This window comes from Ochotona curzoniae, unplaced genomic scaffold, assembly GCF_017591425.1.
Source record: "Ochotona curzoniae isolate NIBS_2020 unplaced genomic scaffold, NIBS_Ocur_1.0 scaffold_4505, whole genome shotgun sequence".
NCBI classification, from domain to species: domain Eukaryota; kingdom Metazoa; phylum Chordata; class Mammalia; order Lagomorpha; family Ochotonidae; genus Ochotona; species Ochotona curzoniae.
The window spans coordinates 2,124,770-2,149,032 of NW_024467118.1; the positions used below are offsets into that span (position 1 = coordinate 2,124,770).

At 53.1% G+C, this 24,263-nt stretch overlaps 1 protein-coding gene across 3 annotated transcripts in view; it reads right to left on the bottom strand.

Annotated features, from left to right (window-relative positions):
- KIAA0232 (KIAA0232 ortholog) overlaps positions 1-24,263 on the bottom strand; it is a 68,838-nt gene that overhangs the window by 7,161 nt on the left and 37,414 nt on the right. For all 3 annotated transcript variants that reach the window (XM_040966480.1, XM_040966481.1, XM_040966482.1), the window contains 5 exons: positions 20,809-20,946; positions 13,781-13,847; positions 12,819-12,900; positions 7,820-11,069; positions 963-1,071 (listed from right to left, as the gene is read on the bottom strand). In XM_040966480.1, coding sequence (XP_040822414.1) covers positions 963-1,071; positions 7,820-11,069; positions 12,819-12,900; positions 13,781-13,847; positions 20,809-20,946 — 3,646 coding nt within the window. The remainder of the gene's footprint in view (positions 1-962; positions 1,072-7,819; positions 11,070-12,818; positions 12,901-13,780; positions 13,848-20,808; positions 20,947-24,263) is intronic.

A 24,263-nucleotide genomic window follows, 5' to 3' on the forward strand; every position in this document is an offset into this window, starting at 1 on the left:
TGGGAGCTGGACCAAGAGAGGCAAGCGCTCCCAAAGTGTCCTACCCATCCACCCAGCCTCCTGTTCCTGAGCCCAGGCCCTGACTGAGGTGTCAGCCAGTGTGGGCCATCAGTCACCGGCTACATGCTCATTACTGGCTAGCTGTGGAGACATGACATACATGTGGTACCTCTTAAAGCTGGCTGAGGAGAATAACAAAGTGGCAGTCAAGAGAAGCTCCAAAGGCCACACTGCACGAGCCCAGTGCCCTGGGCTCAGCCACTGGGATGGCCACTCTTGTTCCAGCCGTGTCCCCCACCCTCCCATGAAGGCTACACTGCACGAGCCCAGTGCCCTGGGCTCAGCCACTGGGATGGCCATTCTTGTTCCAGCCGTGTCCCCCAGTCCTCCACTGCCAGATACTTGCAGAGAGCCGTCCAGCCAGCACACTTCACAGGGTCTCTTTGTCACTCCCTTTATGACTGCTTTGGCCAACCGTGCCCTGACCCCTCCCACATTACTGTTGGTACCTAACCCTGGTAGGGTCCTCCAGCCTGTCGCTCCCATTGCCACTGTCGCTAGCTTAGTTCTAAATGCACACTGCTCTAACCAGCCCGCCCTTCGTGTATGTTTAACTCCCACTGGGTCCTTCCTGGCTGGACCCAGAGGTCACCACGGCTCCTCCGCCTCCTGCACAGCCCCAGGCTTTGAGAAGGTGCTGAAGTGCTGCCCAACTGTGACCTCCCCTGCCACTCCAAGAGGCCGGTACACATCTCAGCAGAGGGGCACTGTTCCCAGGCAACTCACGCCTTTCCCTGCCATAGGACAGCATGGCCCAGTTCTTGATGCCCCAGATGCTGACAAGGTGCCAGCCACACTGAAACATCCCGCAGACACTTCCTGGACCGACAGTCACAGCTAAATGATTTGCTGTCCTTAACGACTTGGGAACTGGAATGAATGAATCACCCAAGGGTGCTTACCTTCACAGTCCGATGCAGGGAAAAGGGGGGAGTCCAAGGCTTTCTCCCACCAGCTCTGCTTTTCTTGGCTTCTACTCACTCCTTGTACATCAGTATTCAACAGTGGAAACTGTTTAGATTAAGCCAGACACAAAAAGTTTACAAACTTTCAGAATAGAGGATGAAAGTGAAGCATTATTAACTTGGGAATATAACTGATTTTTAAAAACTGTTACAAATAAAAAGCTAACCTGTCCTTAGCAAATTACCAGCTTTCTCTCTCCAAAGTCCTGACACTGGGGGCCCGGCGCTGTGGTGTAGCGCGTGCTGCCACTGCCTGTGGCACCAGCATCCCATGTGGACACCAGCCAAGGTTCCGGCTGCCCCACTTCTAAACCAGCTCCCTGCCAATGCACCTGGGGAAAGGAGCAGAGGACGGCCCCAGTGCTTGGGCCCCTGCGCCCACGGAGGACACCGGGACGAAGCTCCGTCATCCAGGCTCCAGCTGGTCCAGCCCTGCCTTTGGGGTTCTGGGGGAATGAACCAGCAAGTGAAAGATTAACTCTGTAACTCTGCCTTTGAAGTAAGTGAATCTTTTTTTTAAGACAATCACATTATATAAACTTGTAATTATATAAATGTTAGAAACATGTTTAAATAAAAATAAAATTTGAGGAGAGCAAGCAAATGTGCTCCCCCTTCTGCAAACACACTCAACAGTCAGGGCTGGGCTGGGTCCGCCCCAGGGCTGCCAACTCCAGCCAGGTCAGCTGCACGGCTGGCCACCCCTGCCCCCGGGAGCCGCCAGGGAAGGCAGCTGGAGTGCGGAGCAGGTGCACTGACACACACAGGTACTCTGCTGTGGGAGGCTGGCATGTTAACCACCAGGCAAAGCATCAGTCCTTAAAGAGCTGTTTAAATATACATATTGATTTACTTGAAAGGCAGAGTGATAGAGAGAGGGAGAGACGCAACCTTCCATCTGCTGATTCACTTCCCAAACGGCCATGACGGCCAGAGCAGGGCCGGACTGAAACTGGCTTCTTCTGGGTCTCCCACATGAGTGCAGGGGCCCAGTACCTGAGCCATCCTCTGCTGCTTTCCCAGGCCAAGCAGCCTGACAGGAAGTAGAGGCCAGGACTTGAACTAGTGCTCATATGGAATGCCAGCGCTGCAGGTGGTGGCTTTACACACTATACCACAGTGCCAACCATAAAATAAAGTCTTAAATGTCTTTTTTAAAAAAAGATTATTAAATTTATTTTTATTGGAAAGTCAGATTTACAGAAAGAAGGCGATACAGAAAGAAAGATCTTCTGTCTGCGGGTTCACTCCCTAAGTGGCCACAATGGCCAGAGCTGAGGCAATCCAAAGTCAGGAGCCAGGAATCAACTCCAGGTCTCCCACATGGGTGCAGGATCCCAAGGCTTTGGGCCGTCCTCAACTGCATTCCCAAGTCACAAGCAGGGAGCTGGATGCGGAGTGGAGCAACTGAGACACAAACCAGTGCCTATATGGGATCCTGGTGGATGCAAAGCAAGGATTTAACTACCAGGCTATTACACCAGGCCCCTCCTATGTCTTTTTAACATACAGGAACTTCTTATAGGCAGAGTTACCAACCCAAATGTCTTTGTAACAAAAGCTTTTGTCTAGGTGAGAACCTTTGGAATGATGCTGAAACCAAAATTAAATTACAAATTCAAATTCAGTAACTCAAATTCTAAACAAGTCAGCCAAACGACACAAGGGGGGAGACCTGGCATGAACCCAGGCGCCTCCGGGAAGGCACTCTGAGTCCTGGCGGGTATCGCCCACCTGCCTGCGCAATCACACTGGACAGGTGGGTGACAGAGAGCAGCTGTCAGCAACGGGCAGGGACAGTCCTCATGAGCAGCCAATAGACTTGTGTCCAGCCTTGGCGTCCATGAACACCCTGGGTGGGGAACCCTGTGCCTTCCCTGGGTGTGGTCAGGCCTGGCTCCACATCTAGGCACCTCCTCAACAGGCACGCCCGAAATGCAGGAAGTGCAGGTACCGTCAGGGCTCCAGCAGACGCTGTGTTCAGGTTTAAAACCTGAGCCGTTTCAGGAATGAACGGTCGTCGCCCTGCTAACTGGGCAGAGCTGGCTTGGAGCAGGGGCCAAGCCTGAGCCTCTGAGCCCTCACCTTGTGCATCTACGTGTAGCCTGCTCAAGGTCAGAGATGGATACGTCTGTCCCCTGTGCTCTTCGCTACGTAACTAAGTGGGAAGCATGTCCTACTTTCCCAACTATTCAGCAAAACTCCTAAGACGAGAAACAGAAAGACTGTGCCATCCACCCAGACTGGTCGGTTGGTGTTTGCCATTGTGTCATAGCTTATCCTAACAACTAGTACTGCTGTTAGTGACATGATGCCAAAGACAGTGGGATGGACACGGCAAGGCTCAATGCAAACGTAGGCAGTGCGCAATATCTGGTCAACCCAAGGCGGCCAGCAGCACCTGAGTGCAGTCCACATCACTGTCAAGAGTTTTCTGGAAAGGCTCTGCCTGTTCTACTCAGACAGTAAAGACTGTCTTGGCCAGGACTCTCTCCGCCATCCCTGCCACCTACTGGAGAAAGAAAATGCCCTGACAGGTTGCAGAATGACATGCTGCATTTGTGTGAGGCTAATTACATGGGTTATCAACTTCAAGCTGTGGGAGAAGGGACGGATGGCAAGAGAAAGTATCCACAGCACCGAATGGGATGGGGAGGACGGGGGGCAGACTGGAGGGCTCCAGCGTCCCTGACAGGATGGGATGGGGAGGGACAGGAGGCAGACAGGAGGGCTCCAGCATCCCTGACAGGATGGGATGGGGAGGGACGGGGGCAGACAGGAGGACTCCAGCGTCCCTGACAGGATGGGATGGGTGGGACGGGTGGCAGACAGGAGGGCTCCAGCGTCCCTGACAGGATGGGATGGGTGGGACGGGTGGCAGACAGGAGGGCTCCAGCGTCCCTGACAGGATGGGATGGGTGGGACGGGGGGCAGACAGGAGGGCTCCAGCACCCCTGGGGAGGAATGGGAGGGGCAGAAGAGGGCTCCAACATCCGTGAGGACTCCAAGCAATGGGAAGCAGAGGAAAGCAGAGGCAAGCTGGGACATCCTCCAGGCAGCAGGCCCAGCCCAAAGCAGCCCTCTGTCTGCTGACCTGGGCTGAAAGCTCTGCTTAGCTGACTCCCTGTCCTGGATTCCTTTCCGTCTCCCCCTTCGAGTGTCCTTACTTGTAAGAGCAGGCACTCATCCTGTTTTATGTGACTGCACTCACAGGTCCACAGCCCCTCCCGAGCCCCTCCCCCACCCCAACACTGAGCCTGCACTCAGCCCATGCAGGGCATCTTAATTCAGCTTTTGGCTTGGCTGTGACCGAAAGGAAGCCAGGCAGAAAGCACAGTGGAAACCCAGCCCAGCGCACAGCACACCCACAAGGAGGGGTGCCACCCCTGCCTGCCTGAGTGCCGCCCCCCTCTCCCTCTCCCTGCTTCACTGCAGAACCTCCAATGACACACGCACGCCAGCTTCACCAGCTAACTGTCGGCTCCCCGAGGCTGGCAGTCACTCCACAGCCCGGGATCTGTTAGCTGCTCTCAGCACCAAGACCGGCACCCGGCACGGGAGGTGCTGGCTAAGGATCTGATGATGCAGGAGGGCAGACAAAGGCAGTGCAGAAGGCCAGGCCAGACACGCTTTGAGCAGCAGACACAACACTCGCTCCTTTAAGAGGCAGAGCAGGTGAAGAGAACGCCCTAGGGTGCAACCCCTGTTTTGCTGTATCCCAGCGTGACTGCAAAAATGTGCCCTGACCATAGCCAGTGCTCAGCGTCTCAGTCACAAAGAGGAGGGACAGTCAGAGGCCCCCTTTCCTTTGGAAAAGAAGAAACAAAATATAAATGAAGAGACACCGAGTACAACACAGACAAAAGACAGGCACCTGCTGGGAAGTTTACCTTGGCTCACGGCAATGCAGCATGACTGGCAGAGCTGGCTCGGAACAGGGACCAAGCCTGAGCCTCTGTGTCCTCAGCAGGAAGTGTCCGCGTGGGCATCAGCATGTGGGCCGGGGCCACGGCACCAGGCTGAACCCCCTGCCTCCACCCCTTGGCCTTGTGGCAGGGAGACCCAGCATGCTGCCCAGCATAGCATCTGCCGGGAGGGGATGAGCTTTCCGCCTGGGGTGGACTCAAACACTCTGAAGGCAGTGCCTCAGCCTCCTGCTTCCTTTCTTGGCTCGAAGCGCTTGGCACTAAGCTGGCAACCACAGGAGAACACTTTTGCCACCACTTACTGCACAGGTGGATGCCTGAGGCAGGCTTTGTGCCCCTCCACTGATCGCCACCTCCCACTGCAAGAGCCAAGCGCTCCGGCACGCAGCAGTCTGAGCCTCTGCACTCCGGCCTGTGTGTGGCTGCTGCCAGGCCACTACTCCCTGCCCCAGCCCAGCTCCAACAGCTGTGGCATCCTCCTGAAGGCTCTGCCACTTCCCTACCACGTGACTACCACATTCCTCCTGCCACCTGTCTCATGCCAAGCCACTCCCCATCACATGACTCACACTGCACTGGTCCAAAGCCCCTGAAAGACAAGACAGTGCATCCACTCAATGAACAGCACACGGTTACCAAGAAGTGCCACTTGAGCACAAAGAACACATGTGCACTGCTGAGCCTTGGACTAGAGTCCAGAGCTCCTGCCGGCGGGTGCTGGGGGCTCCCCACTGTATCCACCCTCTTAGACCTACTGAATGAGTCAAGTCACTCCCCTGCCTACTTCAGCAGCCAGGACAAAGCTGTTCTCACCCAGGGCCTCTGCCTTGGGGACAGGTGTAAGACAGGCAAGCAAAGATGTGAGGTGAGCTAACCTCTGCAAAATCTGTTCATGTTTCTAAACACCAATTTTACTGGATGACCAACAAATGGGCCACTGGTGACCTGGAAGCAGGTCTGCTAGGACTGGCTTCAGTCAGGGAAAGGGGTGGGAACATCCAGTTAGGAGCACCCCACACTGGCCAGGCAACGGCATATGACAGAAGCCAACCCTAATCCAGCCTGACCCGAAGCCCCGACAAGACTGCCCCTAGCTGGCAGTCTCTGAGCCTCAGATGATGTCTATGACGAGTGCCCAGAGTAACTGGACAGAGGCCAGTGCCCACCATGCAGGCACTGCCTTGGCCTCCAGGCAACCCTAGATGTCTGCTAGGAACTGTCTGGAAGCCAAGACTTTTCAAGAAATGCAGAATTCAGCTAACACATAAATCCACCAACATACTAGGAAACGAAGGAACACGGTAGTGGCAGGATGTGGAATCTTGCTTCTTTCCTCCTTTTCTTTCTTCCCAATCTGGAGCCAGGTGAGATACAAAGTACATAAAGGAATATTTGAGGCTGAAAATGGGGCAAAAACAAGCAGGTAACAGGCTAACAATAGGACTTTTTTTAAAGTTCTTATTTCACTGCCTTAAACTCCTCCCTCCAGGGATTCCTAGGCAAGCTGGCAAGGGCAGTGGTTCTCAAGTCACCGGGAGTGACCCAGACAAGCGGCAGCACGGAGACCCTGCGTCTCGAGGGGAGACAGCACGGAGACCCTGCGTCTAGGGGAGACAGCACGGGAGACCCTGCGTCGAGGGGAGACAGCACAGGAGACCCTGCGACTGGAGGGGAGACAGCACGGAGACCCTGCGACTCGAGGGGAGGCAGCACGGAGACCCTGCGACTCGAGGGGAGACAGCACAGGGACCCTGCGACTCGAGGGGAGACAGCACGGAGACCCTGCGTCTCGAGGGGAGGCAGCACGGGAGACCCTGCGTCGAGGGGAGACAGCACAGGAGACCCTGCGACTCGAGGGGAGGCAGCACGGAGACCCTGCGGTCAAGGGGAGGCAGCACAGAGACCCTGCGACTCGAGGGGAGGCAGCACGGAGACCCTGCGACTCGAGGGGAGGCAGCGACTCGAGGGGAGGCAGCAGGGAGACCCTGCGACTCGAGGGGAGGCAGCACGGAGACCCTGCGGTCAGGGGAGGCAGCACGGAGACCAGGGAGGCAGGGCGCTTGGATACAAGCAGCTTGTGCAAGGAAGCACACAGAGCAACTCACCAGAAAATGCAGCAAAAAAGAAACAAAGTCCAGGAGCAGCAAGGGGCAGCAACAGGTGGAAAGCCCAGCAGGGGGTGTGGGCGGGCAGAGGAGCTGGTGATGGGGAACGGGATGGGAGGGGGGTGCAGCCAGCCGGAGGGAGGCAGCACTCCACATCTCTGTGCTGGCACACGGGGCCTCTGGGCAAACGGTGGGCACCACTGCTCCGTCAGCAGCTGGACACTGGGGAGAATATGCTTTTTTGTGAAACAGGAAATGGCCATGTTTTTTCCTGTACCATTAATTTAACATCAAACTGCCTCCTTGGAATGCAGTCAGGGAGTACAGTGGCGCCCACCAGTGAGGCTGCCATGCCATCTGACAGACTCAGTGCGCAGCCGCAGCAGCTACTCTGTACTTGTGGACTGACTTTTAGGAACTGTGACAGCTGTCCCTTGGCTTGTAGGTGGAACGCAGGTTCCACTCAAGTCACTGGGCTCCAGGGGGCTGCGAGCTTCTTGCTACCAGCCAGTCCCCGACTCATCAACTTTCAGCTACGATTACCCAGTAGGCTTTCTATAGCGTTGTACCTGTACAGTAACACGTAAGAACTTGGCTTATGTAGAACTGGTCCTCTGCAGAAAAGTCTATCATCTAGTCCCAACTTCTGCAAAATTAAGTCCCTGGATGTAAAGCTTTAGTGCTTAAGCCATCACCCTAATCTCCCTGTGACCGGCCTGGCCCCGTCCTCCTGCGAAACACCAACACGCAGGAACACACATACCTCTCGCAGGTGTCCTGAAGAGATTGGATTATCTTCGTAAGCAGGGAACTGGCAACCTGCCCTGCAACTGCACAAGTGACTCACTTCTTCTTCGCACTGTGTCATTATTTTGCAGTTTGCTTCCGAGCTCTCCAGATCAGTCTCCAGAGATTTGCTCTTGCTGCACCCCAAGCACGGATCTGGCTTGGCTCCCAGCAGGCCTGCCGCCTCCTCCTGGGAATCGAGGGAGGTCTGAGCACTCTTCTCCATCCCAGACTTCTTTAACCGAGGGAGGAATTTTCCAGACTCGAGCTCCGACTTCCCGTAGTAGTGGCCTTCCTTCTCTGCATCTTCTTCCAGAGGCCTGAGGTCTGCCTGCGGATCCTCAAACACATCAACTTGAGATGGGATGGCGATGTTCGTTTCGTCTTTCTCAGACTCAAACTCGGACTCACTTCCTCCTGCCGGGGACAGCTCTGATGCAGAGATGGGGCGGAAGTGAGTCCGAGGAGAGATGCGAATGGCCCTGTACTGCGTCCTGTCAACCCCGCAGATCCGAGGGTGAAAGGCCTCGCTGTCTGACTCGGAGCAGAGGATGGACTTGGGCTTGAAGCTGGGGCTCAAAGATGCAATGCCCTCGGGTTCCAACGAACATTCCACGTGCAGAACTTGTGAAAACGGATTGCTGAAGTCAAAGGAAGAGAATGAATACTCGAGTCCGGGCTCTTCAACTTGAAAGTTACTGCAAGCTCCTAATAAGTCTTCACGGAAGATAAAAGAAAATCCCTTGTTCAATCCATTCTCTCCACTCTTCGGCTGGTCGTCCTGTTCCAACGACACGAGGGGCTTCCACAGCTGTCTGTGGCCGGGAGCGAAGCTGTTTCCGGGCGTCATGAAGACATCTGTGCCTGCGATGGTGACGACGTCGGAAGCCGCACACTGCAACAAGCTTCCTCTTGCGTGGCCGGGCGGGAGCACAGCCCACTCCCCATCGCTGCCGAAGGTTTTGAGTTCTCCATAGACTCCCCCGAGAATGAACGCGCTCTCTCTGTCCTGAGCGCCAGCCCAGGGCTTGGAGGGGGTGGTGTAATCCCCCCCGCCCACCTTGGACAGCTCCCTAGGAACAAACACTCTTTTCTCGGGGTCCTCCCCCTGTCCCTCCCAAAGGTGGTACTCCGACCTCTGCACGGCCCTGCGGGGCTGCTCCAGGGCCTCCACCTCGGCCTCACGGCCCAAGCAGCAGCAGCAGCTATCCACATCTGCTGAAAACAACGCATCGTCAACCCCTTCTAGTTCCACTGTGGCCAAAGAGCTCCCACCAGCCACCTTTGCCCAAATGTCCTTAATAACCCCTGAGCTGTAGCCATCTCCACGTGGGCCACTCTCACTCCCTACTTGCGGAGTTTCAAAGTTTTTGTTGTCTGGTTTTTGTTCTAGTGGAATACCACACACAGATTCTAGTTTAGATTTTTTCTTGAAAACTAATGTAGGAATTTCTCCTAAAGTTCTGTTTTGCTGACAAGCTTCGTCTTGCAAAAAATCTAGCAGTTCTTCGTCTACATAATTTGCCGAGACTCCAGGAACGACATAATTAATATCCTCTGCATTAAACTGTGTGCATTCTTCAAGCTGAATGTTTAGCGTCTCGTTGTCTGAACGTGTTTCTTCCGAATGGGACCACGGACTACAAGTTCTTGTTGAAAGATTAGAACAGTGTTCGCTTTCTTCAAAGGCACTATTTTTGGTCCAGATGAGCAGTCTAGATTGTGTCTTCCCAAGCATGTTAGCACTAGAATCTGTATTTTCATTTCCCAAGTTGAGTGTTTCAAAAGAAAACGGGAGAACAGAGTTACTGCATTGCACTTCAAACACTGACAGAGCAGAGTTCACACCGCCAGGTCCTTCATCCATCTCCGGAAAGAGCTCTTGATTGCCAGCGAGCAAGTGTGAACTGAACATCGTGCCGTCCAAGATGGGCGACAGTCTAACTGGGGACTCTCCCCCAAAACTCTCTCCGTCGGCATCACCCGAGCTGGAGGAGCAGCACTCCCAAAACTGAGCCAGGTTGCCGAGGTCCTGCAGGAGCAGGCCCTCGGCACCCACGGAGCTGGTCGAGTCTGTCCATATTGCACGTTCCCCTTGCAACTCCATGCCATCTAACACTATGCAACATTCTGCCTCAAAATTTGTATTCTCTTTGCTTTTTTGTCGAATCATATTCAAAATCCGACTTTCTCCTTGCATGGTTTCTGAGGCACCAGGATCCAACATGGATTGGTCAATATCCACTTCATAGAAGTGTGTTAATTCTGAGAGATGAATATCATCCAGGTATTCGCTGTCCTCCGGCAGAGAACAGAACGACGTCCCAGTGAGGTCACTGTCCTCATTTATAACCGCAGGCATTTCCACAAAATGGCCATCAATGAAAGTGCCTGCTGCGAGGTATGTTTTAGGAATATTATTGTTGCTGATACAGAGCCCATGCACGGCCTCCGACAGCTCCTCCACCGCCCCGGCCGTCAGCTCGCTCGTCTCCGGCCTGTGCCGGTACGTGGTCTCCAGTTTGCTTCTCCTGCTCAAAGGAATGAAGTACTCGGCGATGGGCTCGGTGTACCACAGCGGCTCCTCCTTGTACTCTCTGTCGTTCCCGCTCTCCACGCACGCGTCGGGCCCTTGGCTCCCAGGCTCTCTCCTCCCGGCTTCCCGCAGGGCCCGCCTGCCCCGCCTGCAGAGCTGTCTGCTCCCAGCCTGGCTGCTCCTGCCCCCCTTCTCGCCCTGCTTCAGGGACAGCCTGCCCGGGCCGCTGCGGCCTTTCTTGCTTCGGACTTCCCGAGCCTTGTGTCTCGCTTTCACGTACTTCAGGGACGCTCGCAGTTCTGCCTGGTTCCCGCTGGAGCTGGAGCCTGCCTCACTGGAGCCGGAGGACCATGAGCGAGGCCTAGCCTTCCCCTGGGGCTTCTGTCGGATCTGCTTCTTGTACAAGGCCGGCTTTTCTTGCGTGGTGCCGTTCCCGAGCTTGAGCTCTTCCTCGAGTCGGCTTCTCCGGGTTCCTTCCCGCGCAGCGCAGGGCGCTCTGCTGCCTCTCTCCTGGACAGCCTCGCTCTCACTGTGGCAGTCCTTGGGAGACGACGGGCCTGTGCTGGCCGGGGGCGCTGTGGACGACGAAGAGGAGCTAGAGTAAGAACAGACTTTGGACTTGTTCCACACAGTCATGACTTCCTGCAGGCAGACCGGCTTCTCAGAAAGTGGCGGAAAGGCTTCATAGTACCTGCAAAAGAGGGCACAGGGTCGACACGTGGTCATGCTCGGTCCCGGGCAGCAGACAGTCGACCGAAGGAGCGGACACAGCATGCTAAGCCAGCCGGCCAAGGGCGCACTGTTTCCTGTCACTTCAACACACCCGAGCCAGTCCTAGCACCAGGCACCAATTTCTGCTTATATAGTAAGAAACATCAAATACATAAAACGACACTTTTTAATCAATCAAGAAGTCAAAAGTAACAAAATGATGTAGTCCAGAAAATGTTGTCTGTTCCATAAAAAGTGTCTGAATCTCACTATACCCATGACTTGAAGGTCGTTACGTAATGCCTGTCCACGTCCACTATCAAGTGAGGGCCCCAGGACTCCCCTCGTGGCTTGCTGTGAGCCCCGGAAACACGTGTACAGCAAAGCAGTCCGCAGCCTGAAGGCGCCCCAGCTCTGCCGCTCACTAGCTGGGGTTGCACCTCTTGGGGGATGGTGGTCTCCCCTACAAAAGGGGGCAATAACGATTCCACCTCCAGCAGCTGCCCTCACTTGGGCAAGCCCTCAGAAGCAGCACGGACCATGACAGTCCAGCGCTCAGCAGAGAAGACAGTGCAAGGCTCCAAACACCATGGCGGATCCTGGGCAGGCAGCAAGTGCTACACGGGACCCGAGTGAGGACATGAACACCCACATGGCCTGATGAGACCGGCGACCCACGGCCACGCAGGGCAGGCAAGCTAGGCAGATGTGGTGAGTGGACAGGACAAACAAAATTCCCAGATTTGCTGGGAATCTGGTGACCACTGAGACTGTCCATACGGGCCCCTTGGGCAACAGTCACGAAGGCCAAGTTCACCAGGACCTCAGCCATGTCAGTGCCATGCAGCAGGAAGACACCGCATGCTTCTTGGGCAATTCTAAATGTTCTAACAGTCATATCAAAAGTTTAAGAGGAAACAGTTGAAACTAATGCCAATAATACATTTATGTGGCCAATATTAACACTTTGACATAATCAATATGAGAAAATCATTCCTGCACTATTATACGCTTTTTCACAACTGTCTTTCCTCAGAATGTCACACTTGGGGTACACTACAGCTTAAGGAGCCGCTTTCCAAATGCAGCAGCTACAGGCAGCTTGCTCCCGGCTACTGCTAATTGGCAGTGCCAATCTAAACAACCAATGACATGCTATTTCCTCCTTAGAATTTAGCAGTTCAGGAGGTTTCTAAAAAATCTGTACTAAGGACGCTCGTTTTAACTCTAATTATTTACAAGAGCTGAAAGTATTTCTAGCAAAGAGGTTTGGGAAGGCCAAGGGTCTGCCCGTGCCCCTTGCCTCAGTGGTGGGAACTCCCTGACCTTGCTCGGGGACAAGGACAGGTGTCCCTCTGTGCTGCCGCGTGACTTCCAAGGGTCCAGGACTTAGCAATGATAGCCTTTCTCACCTCATTCATATAAAGAGAACCATCTCAATCTCACCTGATTCTGTCCATTCCACAATAAAGGCTAGATGTTTTCTAAGTAACCAAACATGAAACAAAATAGATGACAGACAGAAACAATGGAGACATGCAGCAGTCACCAGTCTGGCTTCAGCGCGCGCACACACACACACACACACACACACACGCACACACGCGCACACACACACACACACACACGCGCACACACGCACACACGCGCGCACACACACGCACGCGCACACGCGTGCACACACACACACACACACACACCCCTGATCGCAAAACATGGTTTTACGTACATTTCCACTTGATCCTTTGCTGGGGGGGACAATTCCGCCTCTGGGGAGGGAGACCCCTCCAATTTTTTGTGAATCTTCTCTTCTGTTATAAAACAAAAATTGGGAAAATGTGTCTTACATCTATTTAGTAAATACCCATGCTTTAAAAAAGTAACTTTAATCAGGGACGACAGAGGTTTTCTTGGCTTAAAAAGAGACTCAATAGCAGTTTTTTTTCTTTTAATAAAAACCTATTTCTCCAGTGTGCCCGAGAGAATTCTCTGGCTAAACCACATTAGCATTAGGCTAAGAAATGAATGTCATTCACCCACACCGATACAGTGCTCTAGAGGCATTTAATTAAGAGACTGAATCCCCCGTGTACTTACTAATTAGACCAGAAGCAGAGAACATCTGTTCAGGTTCCAAAAATGCTTTCCTACAAAATTCTCCACTTACAGACTTTGTAACGACTCATTCTGATCAAAGCAGTCCATAAGAACTCTTCCTGGCCATCGCTCACATGCTTAGCATGTATGCGGGCAGCAGCTGTATTCCATACAAAATACAAAGGCAGGAGTGCATGCCTGCGGCTCAGCCACAGGACCACCCCAGACGAGAACTAAGTAACCAACCTGTGCCCCTAACAGGAGGACTCAAGGCTTGGGGGCAGTAAAAGATGGGGGAGAGAAAATACTGCTCCCACCTTGTGCACTTGAAGACACCAATGCAAGAGGAGAGAAGGAGGCAGAGCTCCTGCCCATCCGGGAACCTGCGGATCAAGTCACTTCTGCAGGAGCAGGCAGGTCTGTGAGCCCGTGCCAGGCACTGCCACAGAAGCCCCAACAGGGCTGCAGGCAGCAGGATGCTGGCTGAGGCCCCACATCGAGCTACAAGACTTCAGTCTCATTCTGTCTTGGCGCAAGTGTGAGCTTTGGCTCGGGGGATGGCAGCCTGGCAGGTGCTGGCCCCTGGCTTCTCACCTTGCTTGCTCTGTAGGTCTTTCAGCCTGGAGCACAGCTCCTCCACCAACGTCTCGATCCCAGAGCTCTGTGTGAGGCAGACAGACACATCAGGATACTGCAAGGTACACAAACATCAGGGCTCAGCAAAGCTCTGCGTTCACACCAACACTTTGCAAGTCTTTCACGCTAGTGAAACCTATTGCCCAGATCCACGTGAACACCAGGTGTCGAAACTGCAGGCCTGCAGATCTAAATTAGTATACATTTTACTGATAATGAAGAACATTAAATGTAACTTACTGGTAAAATGTTAAAGTATTAACTTCCCTTCCAGAATAGCTTCTGTTTCCCAGAGGCACTCATCCTGATTAGAAGCAGACCAATGGCCCAAATGCCAATAAGATGTCCAAAGCCAGTCGCCACCAGGACATAACAAATATCGATGTGAAAAAGGTCTCAAACCAAAAAAGCTCCCTGGTACTCTAGAGCCTCTCAATTGGAAGGGAAAAGAGGTGATATTTGCTCTTTTTCTAAGTGAATATTCAACATAAAACAGTAAAGTATTCAGCATAGAGAACAACTATGAAAGCTGTCCACTCTTCAGAGTCTGGAAAAAGTGTGAGCTGTGGACAGAACAGTCAGTGTAAGGAGTGTGTGCCCTGAGCAGGTGTGAGCTGTGCAGTCACAGGTCAGTGTAAGGAGTGTGTGCCCTGAGCAGGTACGAGCTGTGCACACTCAGTGTAAGGAGTATGTGCCCTGAGCAGGTGTGAGCTGTGCAGTCACAGGTCAGTGTAAGCAGTGTGTGCCCTGAGCTGTGCACAGTCAGTGTAAGGAGAGAGTGCCCCAAGCAGGTGTGAGTTGTGCACAGTCAGTGTAAGGAGTATGTGCCCTGAGCAGGTGTGCGAGCTGTGCGCAGTCAGTGTAAGGAGAGGGTGCCCTGCGCGTGCGTGAGCTGTGCAGTCAGTGTAAGCAGTGTGTGCCCTGAGCAGGTGTGAGCTGTGCACAGTCAGTGTAAGGAGAGGTGCCCTGATTGTAACATCAAGGTTGGCTGTACATGTAAAGTGATCTTTTCCCACATAGACTAAATTTGTCCACTTCTTACATGAGGAGAAAAATCTTTACAACTGACAAAAGGATAAACATATCTGTTAGAAACTTTAAATATATTTAACACGGCAAGTCCTATGTACAATGCAATCAAATTGGCTTTGGTGGCACTGCCCGAACAGAAACCCCAGCAGGGCAAGCAGTTCGTTGGCTAACCCTATGTCCTCACCGAGCCTTCGGGGCTAATAATAGAACTTGAACCCATTCGCTTAACTCGAAATGACTCAGCACACGGCTTATGCGATCCTAAGCAAGAAACCCCGCAGTTCCACGGCTTGAGCAGCAAGAACAATGACAGCAGGAACAGTCCGTCATCCACACTCAGAGCCAACATTCTGTCCGACTGCAGCACCACTGTCAACAGAGACACCCGGGGACGGGCCCAAGCAGAGCTGCCGCTCCTCTGAAAACACCCCTAATAACCATGGCAGACACTAGCCACGAACATGTCTCCACGCACAAGTCCACCAGAAAGAGGGAGCTTACCATGGCGCTCAAGCTGTGCCGGGCATGACAGTCTCAGTGCGTTCCCTCCAGAGCCGGAAACGAACACCACTGTCAGCTGACCGCCCACGCTGCCCTGCTCCGCGAGCCTGTGCCACTGTGTTTCAGCCCAGGCTCGGTCTCCAGGGCAGAACACTCAACCTCCAGGGACCGCTGATTAACCCTCCTTAAACACTCCGAGTCGCAGCTGCCCCTGAACACACTCCCAGAGTGACTACTGAAAAGCAGCCACAGGCATTCTGTCGACTCTCTCCTGGAAGCCAACTATAAATCACACACACATTTACTTACATGGAACAAAGAATGTGTGAGCACTTGTTTTCCTATGTGAATAATCAAAACAGGCCTGAGTGCTCACTCTTCATCGTGTGTAGGAAGCAAGCTCTCCCATCCAGGTCCTGCCGGAGCCTGCTCACACTCATTAAAGCGCGAAGCCCTGGGTGCTGTGCTGGCCGCTGCAGGAGCAGAGGAGCCACAGAAAGCTCACCACACCCTGGTGTTAATTCAGAGCCGCTAGGGAGAAACGTCATCACTTTCCAACTATCAGAGAAATTACTGGAGAATTTTAGTCATTTTATTTTAGTACTACACTTTTTCTACAAGAATTCAAGAATACTTTGGGAGTTTATAGTATGCTGAGAAATGAGAAAAAGTTAAATTATAATCACAACTTAGTATAGCAAGCACTGGGCTGTTCGTCAAACAATGCTACCTGGGGCCAGCGGTGTGGCACAGCTGGGAAAGCCACCACCTGCAGTGCAGGCACACCAAGGAATGCCAGCGGCTCTACTTTCAATCCAGCTCCCTGCTACTGAACCTGGGAAGTGCAGTGCAAGTCGGCCCAAGTGCTGGGTCCCTGCTGGGTATGTGAGAGACCTAGATGCAGCTGCTGGCTGTTGCGGCCACCTGGGGAGGCCAACAGTAGAATATCTCTGCATCTCTACCCCCTCTCTGCAATGCTTTTAAAATAAATCGACCACTCTAAAAACAAAACAAAACGAGAACATCCACAAACTGTTCTGACTCAAAGCATCCTGCACCCACCAGCACCCATCCGACACGAGGCGCAAGGCTCGGCCGCCTGGCAGCTCTGGACCTCTGGAGCTGCAGTGTCCCCATCTGTTTCAGAAATCACAGGCAGTCACAGAGAGGGCCACGCTCTGTGCATCAGGTACACCCCTGCTAACCCGGGGAGGGAAGGTCGTGAGTTCCCACGGGCCAGGCAGGGCGCCCAAGGAAACAAGGCCTGCCCGGTGTCATTGACAATAGGGCCAAGGGACACACATTGGGCTTGAGGGCAGCAGGGCTGCTTCTCTGTTCCTGCCCTGCTCAGGGACAGCACAGGGCTGGCGTGCCACTATCCCTGTGAGGCCACCACCCCAGCACTTCCCTCATGAGAACGGAGGGTGACCTCAGATGACACAGGCAGGCCTTACTTCAACAGCGCCACTTCCAGATCTTCACGGCATTCGTTTTCCAAAATCTCACTTTTTCCATTCATTTCTTTCAAAAACCCATTAAGTTTTATTTAAAATACAGCAACAGAAGGAATTCTCTGGTCTATTGGTTCATTCCCCAAATGCCCACAGACTCTAGCATCCGATCCTGATCTCCCACGTAGGTAACAGGGACTCAAACACGGAGACACCAACTGCTGCTTGGCAGGGAGGGCCTCTGCAGGAATCTGGGAGCAGAAGTGGAGCTGGGTCTGCAGCATGGCAGGAAGGGCCTTGGGAAGCTGGGAGCAGAAGTGGAGCTGGGTCTGCAGCATGGCAAGAAGGGCCTTGGGAAGCTGGGAGCAGAAGTGGAGCTGGGTCTGCAGCATGGCAAGGAGGGCCCTGGTGGGAAGCTGGGAGCAGAAGTGGAGCTGGGTCTGCAGCATGGCAGTGGAGGCCTCCATGGGCAGTGGTCTGCAGCCCCAGCACTGAGGTGGGATGTGGGTGTCCCAACTCAGGCCTTTTGTTTTTGTCACAATTTGAGTCTGAGGTGGAGGAGTGACAATGGTAATTAACTACCCTTGCTGGATCTCCATTCAGCTCTGGGCCTGGCTCCTGCCACATGCTCTGCTCCTTGGCTGTGGGTCGGGGTGGAGACAGCGACAGTGGGTGCAGACTGAGCCCTGTCCAGCACTGCACCTCGGGGCCAGGGTCTTCTGAAAACAATCTTGCATGTTCCCCTGAAAAACTCCCGTCGTTTCCCATCTCTCCAGCCTATCCACACTGCCCATCCTTCTCGGGATGGAACACAGTCTGCTGTACTCTGCCTCCTCGTCGCTCCTCGCCGTCACCCATCTCACAGGTCAGCCTTCCTACGGCCGCAGAAGGACCCCCAGGCCTGTGACATGCTGGGAACACACCTGTCCTTTCCATGTGGACCCCCACAGGACCCCTCATCAATCATTTCCCCAGCCTAACTTCCAGCCTCACAGCTGGGACACGTGACTCCCTAGTAGCTGGCCCTGAACTTCCTCGACCTAGTCCTAACTTGGGAGATTTCCTTCCTGAATCTCCCAAACTTCTGTGGAGTCTTTCATGACTATTATTTTGCTTGTTCCTTGAATACTGTAATCTTTTTGTAGCAATCTTCTTCTCACAATAGCACATACTCTCCTGCCCATGGGACACAAACCCACCAGTTTGTCTAGTTTCCTGTTCCTGCCTCAGGCATCCTGACAAGCTGGGGCTCCGTCACTCACTCCTGGCCATGGCATGCCAGGACGCGACAATGAAGGGGACACCCGGCCTCCTGCCATGCTAATCTATGAGCCCCGAAGGCCACAGTGATGTCACTTGGCCAGCACAGAACCTCCAGTTGAGTCCTGGCTAACCCACAGTATCCAAAGCAAATAAAATGTCTGCTCTAAGACACTGAGCCTTGGGCTCCTCTGTCATGAAGCTGTTGGCAGGCCAAGGCTCCCAAATGCCCCTGTGTCGAGCTCCACCCTCTCCACACTTCTCTTAGATGAGCTGAAAGACCAGTGGGAGAGACCCAGTGACCGCGTGCAACTCTTTAAAAATTTACAACGATGGATGGGCATTTGGCGTAGCAGTTGAGACACGGCGTGAGACAGCCAAAGCCCACGATGTCCAGGCTTGAGGTCGGGGTCTGGCTACATTTCCAATTCCAGCTTCTTGCTAACACCGGCCCAGAAGGGAGCAGGTGATGGCTCAACAACAGGGGTTCCTGCCACCCACGTGAGCTCTGGTTTCTGGCTTTGGAAATATCTGTGGAGTAGCCTGGTAGATAGGATATATCAGATTTTTAAAAAGTAAATTTGCAAGTTAAGCCAACAACGACAGAGTGCTGAGAAAGGAGACTCAATAAAGGATTCACAAATTCATACCCTCAGTGCCCAGGGAAGGGATCCAAACTTTTAAAAACTCAAAAAACAAAATGTGTCTCCCGCCACAGCACCTGCATGAAGGCTGTGGTTGGCATCCTTGCCCAGAGGAGCCACAGACCTGCCTGGGACCACTGCTACGACTCAGTGGGTTAGGCTGCCACTTGGAAGGGCACATCCCACACGAGGGTTCCCTGTCCATGTTGCTACCACTTGTGACTCAGTTTCCTCACAACGTACCTGGGAGGCAGCAAACAGTGGCCCAAGTGTCTGGATTCCTGCCACGTGGGATACCGGGATGGAGCGCCTGGCCAGAACCTAGCTGTTTGGTGTTGGGAAAGTAAACCAGCTGATGCAAAATGTGTTCCTGCCTGTCATTCAGTCCTTCAGAGAGGCGAAGAAACCTTAAAAAACCAGCAATACACGTGCACACACACGTCAACCCGGCTGCCTCCAGGTTTCCCCACATTCTCTCCCCAGGCCGGGAGGATGAATGAAGCATCACAGACACAAGCACTTGGGAAGTTTCCTGGAGGAAGGCGGCCAAGCTGCACAATCATGGAGAAAAGCTACAATGTATGCCAGGACGGCCTGCGCTGTGGCCCAGCAAGTTAAGCTGGCACCTGCAACACTGGCCTCCCTCATCAGAGTGGCAGTTTTAATCTCAGCTGCCCCACTTTCAATCCAACTCCTTGCTGTGTGCCGGGTAGTCAGTGTGCTTGGGCCCTCACCATTCCTGTGGCAGACCAAGACGGAGTTCCAAGTCCCAGCTATTGTGGTCACCTGAACGGAAGGCACCCCAGGCCCCGTCACCCCACCTTTCATTTAAATAAAGAGCACAGGCCTTCACCCTGTTACACAGCGGCAGCAGCCAAGGCTTCAGAAAAGGTAGGCCGGCTGTGTGCTAGTCCTTAGCAGTGACGGGATGCAACGAGGACCAGGCCAGCACTGGCCGGGGAGGCCGACAGGCACCACTTCACTCAGCCTCCACCTTAGCATCCACAGGAAACAACTGCCACGTCATCGGTCCTAGCTTCCAAGCAGAATCTTGCTGACTTAACCCACACGTCGTTACACGGGCAGGACACCGTTCTTACGTCAGCCAGGGGCTGCCAGGTGCCCTGGTCCTCACTACAGCGTCCCTGCCTGAGGGAGGCCACAAACGCTCTGAATGCCCTGGGCTGCACATGCAGATAAGAATTTCACACCTTACTGTCCAATTCCCAAGAACGTCAAGGTCCTTGGACTGGAACTTGGAACACCACCAGGGCACAGGTGAACACCTTGCAGCCTCACAGCAAAGGAAAAAATACAGCAACGTGATCATCTGAAAGACAGTATCTCCTGGGTTGCAAAGGCCAGGGCTGGGTCAGATGAAAGCCATCGCATTCCGAATTCTCGTCTAAGTTCTAAGGCTCGTCTAAGGCTTCCCCGCCTCCGTGGCATGCAGAAAGCACTCTGGGCTAACCATCCAGCCATGCCTTCCCTGCGACCACTGCCTCAGGGTGAAGCTCCGCTCAATTCAAACTGAGTGGACACCTGGTCCAACCCATGCCAGTTGGGTTCCCTCCCACCGGAAGGCCCGGACACTGCAGCCGTTACCAGTGAGGAGAGGGCTGGAGCGACCCTGCACTCCGCATGTAGCAGAGCAGAGAAAGCCAGCAAGAGTAGCAAACAAGAGACCCTGGTCACTGGACAAAGTGACTGCAACCACATGGAGGTCCCTGCCGGGACCTGTCTACTTTCAGCACTTGATTTTAGTGAGAGATCCCTGGACAGAGAGAGAGAGGGACAGAGAGAGAGAGAGAGAGAGTGTGTGTGTGTGTGTGTGTGTGTGTTAGTTAAAGCATTATTTGAAAGGCAGAGTTATAGGTCCAGCACAGTAGCCTAGTGGCTAAAGTCCTTGCCTTGCACCCACGGAGGCCCGGGGGACAGTGCTGTGCACGACACGGCGGCCCGGGGGACAGCGCTGTGCACGACACGGAGGCCTGGGGGACAGCGCTGTGCATGACACGGCGGCACGGGGGACAGCACTGTGCACGACACGGTGGCACGCAGGCTGGGGGCTCGCCGGAAGCACAAAGCGCGAGCTTACTTCATCCGAGGCCGAGCGGAGACACTGCACAGCAGCCTGCTTCTTCCTCTCCTCCAGAGTCAGATCGGGGCACCTCTTCTTACTCTTCCCCCACTTCTTACAAGCTCCTTTTTCCCAGCCCCGGAAGATGTCATTCTCCTGCAACAAGACGACACCAGGTTAAACAAAGACAAAGTAACCGCTTCCTCCTCACACGGCTCCCTCCAGAGCTACCCACCACTAAGAGACCGCCCGTACCCAGGATCATCCAACCAGCAGGTGTGCTGTTTAATCATCGCTTATGACCTCAACAAATATGAGCAGCTAAAGAAACTGCCACCTGCTGAACAACTCAGACATCTGTGAGCAAATGAAAACTAAATCTCAGCGTAAATTCTAAGTTACACACACTCATATATGATTTCTTCTCTACTTCCTGCTCTTCAGCGAGCATCCAGGCTACGAGCAGAATTTGGTATTTTGCAGCCAAATCCATATTTCTTTCTGTAGTCTAAAAAAATCAACAAATACACATAAGACATTTTGAAATGATTTTATTTTCCTCAACTACATAAGCACCGAATAAAAACTTGAAAGACATTCAAAAAATAAACCACCCAGGCTGCTACTGCTCAAGGAAAAACTACTTTCCCTTCTTCCTTTCCTTCCTTCCTTTCGTTCCTTCCTTTTGTTTCTTTTTTCCCTAAAAAGAGGGGCTGGCACCATGGCTCAACAGGCTAATCCTTTACTGTCAAGCACCAGCATCCCATATGGCATCAGTTCGTGTCCTGGCTGCTCCACTTCCCATCCGGCTCTGTGCACAGGGATGTGAAAGCAGTAAAGGACAGCCCAAAGCCGTGGGACCCCGCACCCACCCGTGTGGGAGACCAGGAAGAAGCTCCTGGCTCCTGCCTTGGGTCTGCTCTGGCCACTGTGGCCATTTGGGGAGTGAACCAGTGAACAGAAGACTGCTTTCTGCCTCTCCTTTTCCCTGTAAATCTTTTTATTTTAGAAGGAGAGACATAGGGGTAAGATCTCCTGTCCGCTAGTTCACTTACCAAATGGCCGCAACAGCCAGAGCTGAGCTGACCCAAAGCAGGGAGCCAGCAGCTTCCCCCGGGGCCTCAGATGTAAGCAGGGGGCTGGATCCCAAGTGGAACAGCTGGGACACAAACTGGCCCCCTACGGATGACGGAGTCTCCGACGGGGATTAGCCGCTGCGGCACTGTACCAGCCCCGGGAAAAGCCACTCAGCATGCCTCTCCCAGCCGTTCATGTATGTCTTTTTTTAACTACATATTTTTTGTATCATTAAATTGCTATTATTTTCCATAACACAGTTTTGCAGGTGCAGGGATTTCCCTGTCCATTCCCTCACAGTATCACAGCAGTACAGCCCTTCAGCAACAGTCACAACTCCAGCATCCTGCTGTGTAACACAGCGTGGCCCAGGAGGTTTAGGCAACAGTGGAAAACCTAGTGTCATACTGTCAAGGTACAGAGACCATTGTGCTCAGTGAAATAAGCCAGTCCCAAAGGACCAAATATCATGTGTTCGCTCTTAGGTGACATGCATGTAAAATACAAAACAGACACACCAGTGACCCTGTACACACACACTCTCACAGATGAACTGTATGATGGAGACTAGCCGACTGCGAAGTAGATACGGCGCAGCAGGCATCTCTGCCTCCAGATGCTTTTCACACACACGTGGGGGCTGACGCGGTAGCATAGCAGGCTGATTCCACTGCTGGACTGCAAGCACTACCCTGTGTTACTACAAATCCTTCGTCTATGTCAGTTCCTTTTATTTTTCATGGTAATTACATAGTTAATCAGGATGGAAAGGATAAATGGGTGAAATTATTAGTTCCAAATTTGCTATTTCTTCTTGATTCTAGGGGTAAGGCAGAAATAAAGGGGGAAGCCACATCTAGTCTCCCAAATGTCGGAGTACCCAGGGACGGTGAACGGCCACCCGATACCAGCCCAGGGCCCACTATGGTGCGTGTTCCGAGGGTTCTGCCCAGGCAGTTTGGATAGATCTGAGTGCTGTTGATTTCGCCGATCCAAGGGTGACGCAGTCCTCCCAGTGCCCACTGGCTGGCATGGTCAGCCTCGGGTCTCCACTCACCCAGGTTTTGCTGTCACTGTTTGGCTGGCTGCTCATCCAATCTGCCCTGTTCTTCTTCTGTGATGGTACCAAACAGACTGCCATATTCTCCATGGGCATCGGGGTCTGTGCCCACTGCTCCACCTTGTTCATTCAGGAGGGCCTATTCTTGCAGGTGAGGCCAAGGACCTGGGCCAGGCACCCCACTTGCTGGTTGTCCCAAGGGCCCGGGCTAGGTGACCCAAGCCCTGATGGACCCCCCGCCCCCAGGGCTCTACCTGAGTTCTTTTTAAGATGAAGCAGCACTCAAGTCCAGCACGGTAACCTAGCGGCTAAAGTCCTTGCCTCGTACACACCAGGATATAGACACTGGTTCTAATCCCGGTGGCCCCAGATCCCATCCTGCTCCCTGCTTGTGGCCTGGGAAAGCAGTTGAGGACAGCCCAAAGCCTTGGGACCCTGCACCTGTGTGGGAGACCCAGAGGAGGTTCCTGGCTTCGGATCAGCTCAGTACCAGCTGTTGCACTCACTTAGGGAGTGAATCATCAGATGGAAGATCTTCCTCCCTGTCTCTCCTCCTCTCTGTATATCTGATTTTGCAATAAAAATAAATCTTTTTTTAAAAAAAGCACATACTTTTATCTCTGAAAATGTCTTCACATGATCAGATATTGCCCAATGTTAACATTAATCTGTAAGAATGAGTTTAATTGAACATACCAAATGCTTAAAAAGCATTTATAATATTCTGCTGCATTCTTTCCTTGATTTTTGCATTTCAGCATGTGAATATGTTGTAGTTTAATTACTCTAAAGTGAAAACTGAGTGAATGTGTCTCAAGTGAAGTGTAGAGATATGTAAGTCAGCCGTGCTCTCTGTCCAGCCCTGCAAACGCTGCATTCTAGAATGGCAGTATGTCCACTGCAAATTCATGGGGAAATAAGGAACCCATTAAAAATCTAATTTTATTTGCTTGAACACCGAAGTCAGAGAGAGACAGCCAGGTCCTCCATCTGCTGGTTCACTTTTCAAATAGCTGCAGTGGCCGGGGCTGAGCCACTTGGGCAGCCAGGACCAAGCACTTGGGCCACCAGCCGCTGCTTTCCCAGGCACATGAGCAGAGAGCTAGATGGAAGGTTGGTGAGCCAGGACCCAAACTCTGCTCACATGGAGTGCTAGCATTACCTACTCGTTACAAGCCCAGTCCCAGGATTTTACTTCTTTAAAAGGGGCTTATCTGTTTGTTTTAATTTGGAAGGCAGAGTTTATATAAATGGGGGCCACAGACACACACACAGGTGGAGCAGCAGCCAGGTCTTAGTGACACCGACTGAGAGGTGGGCATCTGTACCACAACAC